Source organism: Capra hircus, chromosome 20 (genome assembly GCF_001704415.2).
Source record: "Capra hircus breed San Clemente chromosome 20, ASM170441v1, whole genome shotgun sequence".
In the NCBI taxonomy this organism is placed as follows: domain Eukaryota; kingdom Metazoa; phylum Chordata; class Mammalia; order Artiodactyla; family Bovidae; genus Capra; species Capra hircus.
In genome coordinates, this window is record NC_030827.1 from 59,270,639 (window position 1) to 59,283,171 (window position 12,533).

Consider the following 12,533-nt stretch of genomic DNA (forward strand, 5'->3'; position numbering starts at 1 on the left):
TTTTGCAAGCAATTCACACATATCTTTAAAAATGTGAATAATACAGAAAATAGGAAGAAAGTGAAAATTTCTTGAGGGAATATCTGGAAAGATTTGTTTCTTTAAAAAATAATCTTAAAGTGTTTTGAATGCAACAGCCATCTTATAAATGCTGACACAGTAATAAGTTTTGGTTTTTAAAAATGAGAATTCTAGGGCTTCCCTGGTGGTTCAGTGGTTAGGAGAGTGCCTTGCTATGCAGGGGAAAGTGAAAGTTGCTCAGTCGTACTGACGCTTTGCGACCCTATGGACTATACAATCCATGGGAGTTTCCTGGCCAGAATACTGGAGTGGGTTGCCGTTTCCTTCTTCAGGGGGTCTTCCCAACCCAGGGATCAAACCCAGGTCTCCCGCATTGCAAGTGGATTCTTCACCAGCTGAGCTATCATGCAGGGGGACACCAGTTCAATCCCTGGTCTGGGAAGACCCCACATGTTGCTTAGAATGGCTTTCCTCAACTCCATGCCTAAGTCCATCTGGTTTTTATGTCTAAAATGGCACTGTCCAACTGGGGTTCACCCAAGCATTCCATGTGTGTGTGAGCTGGACAGACTACAAGGTCAGAATCTTTGTTTTGGTGCCACTGATGGCTTAAGGTGATGTCATCATGACTATCATTCTGCTATTTCAGAGTCAAGTTGTTGTTTATTCTTAGAGAACAGCATACATCCCATAGTCCAGGCCCTTGCTAGAGATTTCAACTTTTTACCAGTAAGCCAGGTTGAAAGAAGTGATTTTTATGGGCGATCATCCATCTAAGTCAATACTTTACAAATTGTGTTTGGCTAATACTAATCTTGGAGAAGGAAATGGCAACCCACTCCAGTGTTTTTGCCTGGAGAATCCCAGGGATGGGGGAGCCTGATGGGGTCACACAGAGTCGGACACGACTGAAGTGACTCAGCAGAATACTAATCTTGGGGTTTCCCTAGTCACTCAGTGGTAAAGAATTCACCTGCTAATGCAGAAGATTAAGGTTTGATCTCTGGGTCAGGAAGCCTCCCCAGAGAGGGAAACTGCAACCCACTCCAGTATTCTTGCCTGGGAAATACCATGGACAGAGGAGCCTGGCAGGCTACAGTCTATGTGGTTGCAAAAAATCAGACACAGCTTAGAGACTAGACAACAACAATACTAATTCTGAGAGTTGTTTTTTTTTTTTTTGCTCATAAATGGATACTTTAGGGATGTAAATACAAATCTCTTAATGAGCACTGTAAATCAGTCTGAGAGGAGCATTATTTTATGGATATTTTTTTGTTGTTGTTAACTGAATATGAATGAATGAAGTCCATGCTGGGCAGGAACAAAGACTGAAAAGCATGTTTAGAAATGAGTCTGGAGAAGTGAGCAGGGAGCATCATGGTGTTCCTTGTAAGCCACTAATAAGGAATCATGGGGATACTGAGCAGGATTGCATCACCACTTAGAAGGTTCATTCTGGCTGCTGACGGGAAAGATAGGGCAGAATTCAGAGAGACTCAAGAGGAGATGGTTATAGGATGCATTCCAATTGGGGCTGAGAAGCGGAACGGACAGGACTTGTTTTTGGTTGAGTGGATATTGTTGGAGGAGAGGGATAGGAGAGAGAGGAAGGAGTTAAAGATGACCCCCCGAGTGTCTAATCTTTGCTGATCTGTGTGTCAAATATTTACTGATAAATGTATCATACCAGACACCTCTATGGACGCCCAGGAGGCAGTGATGGATAAGATAAACAAGGCGCCTGCACTCCTTTATTCTAGTGGATGAGACAGACAATAGTCAAGTGAGTGAATATACCCACTTGATTTTATTAACTGGACTGGGCTTTGATATCACCAGAAGGATGGATGAAGTGGGACAGTAGGTCCAGGAGACCAGGGATTAGGTGGATGGCACAATATTGCAAATATGTTCAGTAACTGACTTCTTTGAGACAGCAGAGTCTAGACAAAATTGTAAATCATACAATATAGACATTGTGTATAACTTATAAAAAAGTTTCCAGGCCTGACTAGGGGCAGGGTGGGTAATTTACAAGGTTGTGACATTCACTCATTCATATGAGAAAAACAAACAACTAATTTCGAGCATATCATTGTCCAGAGAGGAGGAGATACAGTAAAAAGCAATATTTAAATTATAATAGAACTTAACCACGTTGGAGGGGCTTCCTAGGTGGCGCTAGTGGTGAAGAACCCACCTGCCAATGCAGGAGAGGTGAGACACTCGGGTTCGATCCCTGGGTTGGGAAGATCCCCTGGAGGAAGGCATGGTAACCCACCCACTGTAGCCCATCAGGCTCCTTTGTCCAAGGAGAATTTCATGGACAGAGGAGCCTGGTGGATTACAGTCCAGGGCTCACAGAGCTGGACATGACTGAGTGACTAACACACATACATCCCTTCTTTATTGGATTTCCTTCCCATTTAGGTCACCACAGAGCACTGAGTAGACTTCTCTGTGCTATACAGTAGGTTCTCATTAGCTATCCATTTTATACATAGTCGTGTATATATGCCAATCCCAATCTCCCAACTCATCCCATCTCCCCTTTCCACATTGGTATCTGCACATTTGTTCTCTACAGAGATGCTTCTGTTTCTTCCTACAGATTTAGTTCTGTCTTTTGGTGCCTACGTGGATGACACTATCCCAACTCCCATTATACAAAGGGTCCAGCCCTGCTCAGAGTCTCCTTATAATCACAGCCAAGGCTAAACGAGGGGGCTTCCCTGGTGGTGAGTCCAGTCATGAGGAATCCCCCTTCCAGTGCAGGGGACGCAATCCCTGGTCAGGGAACTAAGATCCCATATTCTCTGGGGCAACTAAGCCCATGTGCTCTAACTACTGACCCCGCACTCTAGAGTCCATGCTCCACAACTAGAAAGAGCCTGCCATTTGAAATGAAGAGCCCGCTCACCATGAAGACCCAGTGCAACCGAAAAAAAAAAAAAAGCTAAGCAGGGCTACTGCCAAGAGGCTTTTCAGATCTGTGCTCTGAGCTCCACAGGCTGCCATGATCTGAAGACCGTTGTCTCCTCATTCAGAAGCCTGCCCACTGGTGTCTGTGCATGCTCAGTCGCTTCATTCGTGTCTGACTCTTTGCGACCCCATGGGCTGTAGCCCTCCAGGCTCCTCTGCCCATGGGATTCTCTAGGCAGGAATACTGGAGTGGGCTGCCATTTCCTCCTCCAAACTGGTGTCTGTAGCCTGACATGATCTGTTTTGGGGCAGATGCAGTCATTAAATCACTCCTTTCCCCTCAGAAAGTGGAGGACAACACCCTCTCTTTGCTACATTCTAAGCTCAGATGGAACAGGAGGGAACTGCACTCTGCTCTATAAAAAATATCCTAGCAATGTGGAAAGGAACATTAAAACTGATGAAAGGGGTGTTGGAAGGGGTAATGGAGACACTGGGGAAGAATCCCAGACTACTGACTACAGTATTACCATTTGCATGGAATGTAGTTTGGAAATCAGTCAGTTATTCAAATATATGTGCTCGGTAAGCTGAATCAGCACTGCAGAGAAAACAGAAAGGGCTTCACGGTTCTCATGCTCTAGAATCTCAGTCTTAAAGATCTCATTTCTTTCCCACTGATTCACGATTTAAGTCATGTTAAAGATAAAACACAGGGACTTCCCTGCTCGTCCAGTGGTTAAGACTTTGCCTTCCAATGCAGGGAGTGTGGGTTTGATCCCTGGCTGGGGAGCTTAAGATCACAGATGCCTTGGGGCCAAAAAGCATAAGACATAAAACAGATATAAAAGGAGGACATTACTAGTAAGCTATATATATCATTAGAAAGCTAAATTGACAAAAGCGAAAACAAAGGAAGGAGAAAAATTCAATAGTTTGTGAACCTAGAAGCTGAGATTTCTTCCTGAATTTGGAATTGCTGCCTGTTAAATAGTTACTGAAAACTGTATCCTTGGACTGGTGTCTCCAACTGCACTTCCCCACTTAGATGACCTAGAAATCACATCAGCATATCCAAACATAGATGTCTCTTTCTCATCACACAGTCTGCACCCACTCCTAGGTGCTCATCTCTGGGATTAACACCAACTGCCTAGCTGCCTCATCCAAATATTTGGATGCTTGCAGGTGTTTCTGAGTTGCTAGTCGTGTCTGACTCTGTGTGATCCTATGGAGTGTAGCCCACCAGCCTCCTCTGTCCACAGGGATTCTCCAGGCAAGAATACTTGAGTGAGTTGCCATGTCCTCCTGCAGAGGATCTTCCCAACCCAGGAATCAAACCTGGGTCTCTTGCATTGCAGGCAGATTCTTTACCTTTTGAGTCACAAGGGATGACTGGATATATGTATCTGTATAGCTAATTCCATCCTAAAGGAGACCAGTCCTGGGTGTTCATTGGGAGGACTGATGCTGAGGCTGAAACTCCACTACTTTGGCCACCTCATGTGAAGAGTTGACTCATTGGAAAAGACCCTGATGCTGGGAGGGACTGGGGGCAGGAGGAGAAGGGGACAACAGAGGATGAGATGGCTGAATGGCATCACCGACTCGATGCACATGAGTTTGGGTGAACTCCAGGAGTTGGTGATGGACAGGGAGGCCTGGCGTGATTCAATTCATGGGGTCGCAAAGAGTCGGACATGACTGAGAGACTGAACTGAACTGAACTGATAGCTAGTTCACTTTTCTGTACAGTAGAAACCAATGCAACGTTGTAAAGCAACTATACTCCAATAAAAATGAAAAAAAAATAGAAGTCTCATCTAAAAATTGACATTGATTACCACTTTATTTACTTCTAAATGAAACCAGATTTTCAAAGGTTATAAATGTTATGCAAGACAATTTAGGTACCTCATTCTCTGTTTTCCAGTATTAGGGACATTTTAGGGTTTTTATGAGTAATTTCTATCATTTCAAACATTTCTGGAATTTTAAAATAATCGACCATGTCTTAGGGGATATTTTCACAGATGTTTCTGTTGACCTTTTTGTTTAACAGAGGACGATAGAGAGCTATGTGGATAAACGCATGGGCACCACATATGGCCCTCCAGCAGGAAAGAAGATGACTGTCTTCATTGATGATGTGAATATGCCAATAATCAATGAATGGGGAGACCAGGTATATCAATCCTGTTGAGCACTTTATTTGCCTAGTACATCATTGATTTATTTTTTGATGAATAAACGGTTTTCTATTTTTTTTTTCAACTTGCAATTCCTGAATTCCAATAAAGTCTGTTATTTAGGTCCTGGGGTATAAAGGAATGACCTTTTAATTCTGAAAGTTGTCCTCCTTAGGTTACTAACGAGATAGTACGACAGCTGCTGGAACAGAATGGATTTTATAATCTAGAGAAGCCTGGGGAGTTTACCAGCATTGTGGACATCCAGTTTTTAGCAGCTATGATCCATCCTGGGGGCGGACGCAATGATATACCGCAGCGACTCAAGAGGCAGTTCTCGATATTTAACTGCACGCTACCCTCTGATGCTTCTGTGGACAAGATCTTTGGTAAAATGAATGTCAGTGGGGCGTGGGAGGGGAGAATCCCTGCTTGGGTTGCAGTGAGAAAATATCCACCCAGAGGTCCACACAGAGGGGAGCACTCGCTGGTTTCTTAGTCTGCTGTCTTTATGACTTTCAAGAGTGTATTTTGTAAAAGCATTTTAATGTATGTATTGAGTTGGATGTCAAGGTAGATCTTTTATACCTATGTATTTCTTTTTAAAAATAGAATTTTATGTATTTATTTTTGGCTGTGCTGGTTCTTTGTTGCTTCTCAGGCTCGTTAGTCGAGGAGAGCATGGGCTAGCTTTGTTGCAGTGTGCAGGCTTCTCATTGTGGTGGCTTCTCTTGTTGCAGAGCATGGGCTCTAGGGTGTGTGGGCTCCCGGGTGAGTGGGCTTCAGTAGCTGTGGTTCCTGAGCTCTGGAGCACAGACTCAATAGTTGTGACATACGGGCTTAGTTGCTCCAGGGCGTGTGAGATCTCCCTAGACCAGGGATTGAGCCCATGTCTCCTGCATTGGCAGGAGGATACTTTACCACTGAGCCACCAGAGAAGCCCCTACCTATCTAGCCAGGAGGTTAAATATTAAGTGGTCTTAGACATGATGAGATGCCTTCCTCATGGATACATGTACTTCAGGTCTGGATTGATACACTTCCACACCAGCAGTTTATGTAGCTGATACCTAACCAACCCATGTTGTGATTTTAGCCTAAGAAATATCAATAATATCTCTCAAGATAGGGATTAGCCAGAGTCTGATCCTCAGAGTAATTTATAGGGTTGTAATAAATTATTGATTAATTACATGTATAGTATTTCAGAAATCATCCAAGAAACACTAGCACAGTCGATAACCATATTTATTTAACTGAGTAATGAAAATGAGTTTAGAAACTGATTATGGAATCACTCTTTTCAGAGAAAAAGTATAAAGTTATGCATGATCTGTGTTAGGTATTAATTTACCATTGTTGAAATTGAGACTGAGGAAAAACTAATTAGGATTACCCTAATTAACTTCTGGCAGACTAGAAAGTCTTCTTAGTGCCCTAGGGTAGTGGAGTTGGCAATATCTGCCTTCAGTCACAGCAGTGGGCAGAGGTTTGAAACCAATGACTCCAGACTTATCTAAACTTGGGAGAAGTAAAATGGACCAGAATGAATGACTATTATTACTTTTAATTATCCCTTTTGGCCTGGAAAATTTTGCCTATAAAGTAATTCAAAATATTTTATAATGCATGGAATGGCTACAAAAGAATGGACTAATCTTAGAAGATTTGCGAAACCTTTCTTTTTCTTATCTGTCCTGGGCAACTTTACATATTCATCATTGTTACCCGTTTAATAATACTGAATTAGTTCAGCTAGAGTTTTCAGCAGCATTTCTTAATCAACTTTTCAGTATTTGAATGCTAACTCACTTGAATCTATATTTACTTTTTAGGTTTAACCCACCTCCCAAGTTAATTAATCAAAATTTCTTTAATATGTGGTTATTAAAATGTGTCATTGTATTTATATTCTACACTATGTTTTTCATTTTAATTTAGTTGATTTGAACTGTCAGTCAAAATGTTATGACTTTTTTTCCTCTTTCAGGTGTGATTGGGGTAGGATATTACTGTACCCAGAGGGGTTTCTCAGAAGAAGTGAGAGATTGGGTGACGAAGTTGGTGCCCCTGACACGCCGGCTATGGCAAATGACTAAGATTAAAATGCTTCCGACCCCTGCAAAATTCCATTACATTTTTAACCTTCGAGATCTTTCTAGGATCTGGCAGGGAATGCTGAACACTACTCCAGAGGTTATCAAGGAACCAGACGTAAGTGATGTGTAAGAGAGTAAAACCAGTAACTTTGTTATTTGTTATAAACTCTAAATATTCTTAGTAATGTAGTTTTTATGGGCATGAAAATATTTTGGGATGTTTTAGCATGGATATTTTTTTTCTTTTGTGGCTTTTCACTAATGTAAAGGGAAAGTATGCCAATTTTTTTCTTTAAAAATTCCAATTAAATTTGGTTTATGTTTAAGGAGACAGTGTATACTATTATTTTCTAATGAGTAGAATAAAAGGTAAAATTGATTTTGTTTTTCATCATAATTTTTGTATACTAAATAATGGCAAAAACGCCTGTTGATTTTATTATGATTATGTCTGTCTTCACATTATAAACTTCACATTATAAACCTGATCTTTAACTTTAGAAAGTAACTATCTTTTAAAAAATTAAAAAAAATTATTAATGGAGGATAATTACTTTACAATGTTGTGTTGGTTTCTGCCAGTGTGAATTCTGTCAGTTCACAACAAAATCAATGATAAATGATTATCATTGACTATCAGTGAATCAATGATAAATATACATAAATCCCCTCCCTCCTGGGCCTTCCTCTCACCCCCTCAACCCACCCACGTAGCCCCAGGCTGGGCTTCTTGTGTTATATAGCAGCTTCCCATTAGCCATCAGATATTCAGTGTTACTCTCCCAATTTGCCTCACCTCTCCTCCCCTTGCTGTGCCCACAGGTCCATTTTCTGTGTCTGTGATTCTATTCCTGGCCTGCAAATAGGTTCATCAGTACCATTTTTTTAGATTCCATATATATATATATATATATATATATATGTATAGTGGTACATGTATACAGTGGAATATTACTCAGCCATAAAAAGGAACAATTTTGAATCAGTTGAACTGACTGAACGAATTTGAGTTAGTTGAACCTAGAACCTGTTATCCAGTGTGAAATAAGAGAAAAACAAGTATCATATATTAATGCATATATATGGAATCTAGTAATTATAAATAAACTTTCAAAATTGAGGGATGAAACCATTTTTTCCTTGGTTAGTCATCCATGACCTTTCTTTTCCATACAACTTGATGCACTAAAAGAATTACAAATATTGGTAAACCTGAGAAGAGGCAGAAGAGTAGAACTTTCATTTGAATTTCATTTGATAGAAAAATGAGCATTTGTACAGACACTCAAATTTAACAGTTTCTAGCACTGTAAGAATTCTCTTTGGACTAAAAGGAAATTCTAGTATGTAAAAATCAATATATATATAATATGTAAAATTGTAAAGTATATAGTATGTAAAAATGCAGTACTTTTTTTTTTTTTTTTTTGCTGAAGGGCCTATGTGTTTAGGCTAAGACAACACCAGCCTCTTTTTCAGACTTTGATGGTACTGAGGTGGAAGTTAAGCAAATAGGTTTTAGGGACTTTTCCACATAAATGCAGAGAGACAGTTGAAATATCAGTCAGCCTGTCACAAGCACATCAAGTGTGGATGCTAAGAAAAACCCAGCTTTACCCCACATCATCACAAAGTAGGTAACCACACTGGCTGACTCTAAGACAAGATATTGTGGGGAAAACTCACTCTCCTTGTTACAGAGAATTGGGAGTCATTTTAGCAGTAGTGAACATGTAATTTAGTTTTTTCCCTCTAAGTTATTGACAAATTAACGGCATTATGGAATGCTGCTATGCTGTACTCAGTCGTGTCTGACTCTTTGAGACCTCACACGCTGTGGCTCACCAGGCTCCTCGGTTCCTGGGATTTCCCAGGCAAAAATACTGGAGCAGATTGCCTTTTCCTGCTCCAGGGACTCTTCCCGATTCAGAGATCGAACCCGTGTCTCTTGCGTCTCCTGCATTGGCAGGCGAGTTCTTTACCACTATGCCACCAATATTAAAGATCTAAATGTAAGACCAGAAACTATAAAACTCCTAGAGAAGAACATAGGCAAAACACTCTCCGACATAAATCACAGCAGGATCCACTATGATCCACCTCCCAGAATTCTGGAAATAAAAGCAAAAATAAACAAATGGGATCTAATTAAAATTAAAAGCTTCTGTACAACAAAGGAAAATATAAGCAAGGTGAAAAGACAGTCTTCTGAATGGGAGAAAATAATAGCAAATGAAGCAACTGACAAACAACTAATCTCAAAAATATACAAGCAACTTATGCAGCTCAATTCCAGAAAAATAAACAACCCAATCAAAAAATGGGCCAAAGAACTAAATAGACATTTCTCCAAAGAAGACATACGGATGGCTAACAAATACTTTTTAAGTACCTATTTTTTTGGTGCTGATTTTAAATCAGCATTAACAGTTCCAGCAATTGGTTTGTCATGAACTTTTCTCTTAACCGTGTCATTAAATATATTTTACTAAGCTTTTATTTCCTGGCAACCAAAGAGCATTTGATCATTAGCAATATAATGGCTTCCCTGGTGGTTCAGACAGTTAAGAATCCACCTAACAATGTGAGAGACCGGGTTCGATCCTGGGTTGGGAAGATCCCCTGGCAAAGCAGATGGCAACCCACTCCAGTGTTCTTGCCTGGAGAATACCATGGACAGAGGAACCTGGCAGGCTACAGTCCATGGGGTTGCAAAGAGTTGGACACGACTGAGCGACTAACACTTTCACAATATAATAACTTAAAAACCTTCTATCTTGCAAAAATGTTACCGAGTTAAGAAATTTGCACCAGTCTTTCATATCAGATAAGATGCTTAGACAAACTTTGTTATTCTTGCTATCGGAACAGCTATATTGAGCAATTAATTCTCTCAACTTCCAGTTAACTTTGGGCCCTGGAGTATCTAGAGGAGGCGACAGGTAACCCAGATTTTTGTTGTAAATTTTCTCCACAATGCGTTAAGTAAATGTATCTTTGTAATTATATCAGTTGCATACACGAGCATTGTTTATACACAACTTTTACACTGTGCTCTGGCCATAATGTAGATGTCTTATCCAAACAGACTAATTTGATCATAAACATAAAGCTTTTATGTAGAATATTAGTTTGTTGGTCATTCAGAGTGAATTAGTATTTTATCTAGGAATGGTTTTGTTTTAATTTAAGGGCTGAAAATGAATACTTTTTATTTACTATCTGGAGAAGGAAATGGCAACCCACTCTAGTATTCTTGCTTGGGAAGGTCCATGGACAGAGGAGCCTGGTGGGCTACAGTCCATGAAGTCACAGTCACAGACACGACTGAGTGACTGAGCACAGATGAGACCAACTTGAAATGAAGCTCAGTATATTTTAACTTTTTATTTTATCTATTTTTTAACAGGACAGTTATATTCATGGACAAATTTTGTATCCTAAGACTATGCATTCCTGTACAAATGCCAGTAATGTCCCCCACATCATTTTGGCACCCAAAAAAGTCCTTTTTTGGTGATCACATGCCAAATGAAAACCATTATTCCAGGATTGTTTTCTAAGGCGCTCCCGAACCTGTTGCTCACATTAAAAGGAAACCACTAATGTTAGCCTTAACTTTTAAAAATGTCACCTTCTAAATCAGGAAGGATGGTCCTCTATGATACTGCCCACTTGAATTTCCAACTCTGACATAACAGGAATTAATAACACATTTAAATGATGCTTTTGACAGGAACTGTTAAGGCTGTGGAAGCATGAGTGTAAACGTGTTATTGCTGATCGTTTCACGGGATCTGATGATGTGACCTGGTTTGATATGACTTTAGTCAGCTTGGTGGAGGAGGAGTTTGGTGAAGAGAAAAAATTCTTGGTGGATTGCGGAACTGACACTTACTTTGTGGATTTCTTGAGGGATGCACCTGAAGCTACAGGTAAGCTATTGAAGCAGAATTTGAAATCCTCCAAAGGGATATCCTTTGCCAAGTGACGACCTGATGCGAAGGGACGATTTGTTGGAAAAGACCCTGATGTTGGGAAAGATTGAAGGCAATAGGAGAAGGGGGCAGCAGAGGGTGAGATGCTTAGATAACATCACTGACTCAATGGACATGAATTTGAGCAGACTCCGGGAGATAGTGGAGGACAAAGGAATCTGGCATGCTGCTGTCCACGGGTCACAGAGAGTCGAACACTACTTAGTGACTGAACGACAGCAAAGGGGATGTCTGATGACAGAGGTTTAGTTCAGGGATGCTGAATTTCTGTCTAGTGAACTTTGCTGAAATAAGCCTGAGGCATAGTAGGTGCTCAATAAATATAGAACACATGTTGTTGTAAATTTCCTCCACAATGTGTTAAGTAAATGTATCTTTGTAATCTTTGATTAAGATTAACCATTTTGTACCTGTCAGCCTTGAGTATAAAGGTAGGGTTGGAGGCAGGGTATAGCGGAAGATGGTGCACAAGGCTTACAGCTGTCGTATAGAGGTGGATTTGAGAAATGGGTCTCCCGTACCTTAGCTGGGCAAGCTTCTGACTTTCTCGAATCTCCTGCCTCTACTTTTATAAAAATGGAAATATTAAAATATGCATCATGGGTCCTGTGGGGATAAATGAGATGGTGTCTGTAGATGGCTTGGGCAGTCTGTGTCTTGTACTCACTGCGAGAGGAAATAGAGCAAAACTATGATTATTACTTGAATATTCCCGGGTGTTGAAAATAAAAAGGAAAACCTCACATTCCCTGAGAGGGCCATTGAATATAATTAGAGGTGGGTGATGGGGAGGCAAGATTTTGTGGTTATGGTTCTGTGAAAAACTGAGATATATTGTTTTATTTTTTATGAAAAGAAGCGGTGCTCCAGTTAATTTCTGTCCTCAGAAATAACTGAGCTTAAGTAGAATATTTTTCTTTCATTTAGAAACCTCTTCTAATACTGAGGATGAATATTAAGTTAGTTTTCATATTCAAAAAGGCATGTTTAGGCACTTGCTATTTATATCTTTTAAATGGTTGAAAATGACTAGGCAGCCCCTTACTGGATTTGATAAGGATGTATGTGATCTGTCAAGTTTCTGAGTAACAGTTGAAAAGGATGTTTATTGCTGGCTATGCAGTTGGACAGATCTTTTCAGAGAAAGAAGCTGATATAGTTTATTTTAAATCAGGTCACACATATCCAAAAATCATGTAAAGGTAGGAGCATTATAAGGTGATTAGAATTTATGTGTTTTATTTTCTCTAATTCAGAAGGATTGTGTGTCTGAGGTGCAGAGAGTACAACTCCAGCATTTT

At 40.2% G+C, this 12,533-nt stretch overlaps 1 protein-coding gene across 1 annotated transcript in view; it reads left to right on the top strand.

Moving 5' to 3' along the window:
• DNAH5 (dynein axonemal heavy chain 5) overlaps nucleotides 1-12,533 on the top strand; it is a 258,304-nt gene that overhangs the window by 130,603 nt on the left and 115,168 nt on the right. Inside the window, exons 48-51 of the mRNA XM_005694882.3 lie at nucleotides 5,009-5,131; nucleotides 5,311-5,524; nucleotides 7,126-7,349; nucleotides 10,971-11,169. Coding sequence (XP_005694939.2) covers nucleotides 5,009-5,131; nucleotides 5,311-5,524; nucleotides 7,126-7,349; nucleotides 10,971-11,169 — 760 coding nt within the window. The remainder of the gene's footprint in view (nucleotides 1-5,008; nucleotides 5,132-5,310; nucleotides 5,525-7,125; nucleotides 7,350-10,970; nucleotides 11,170-12,533) is intronic.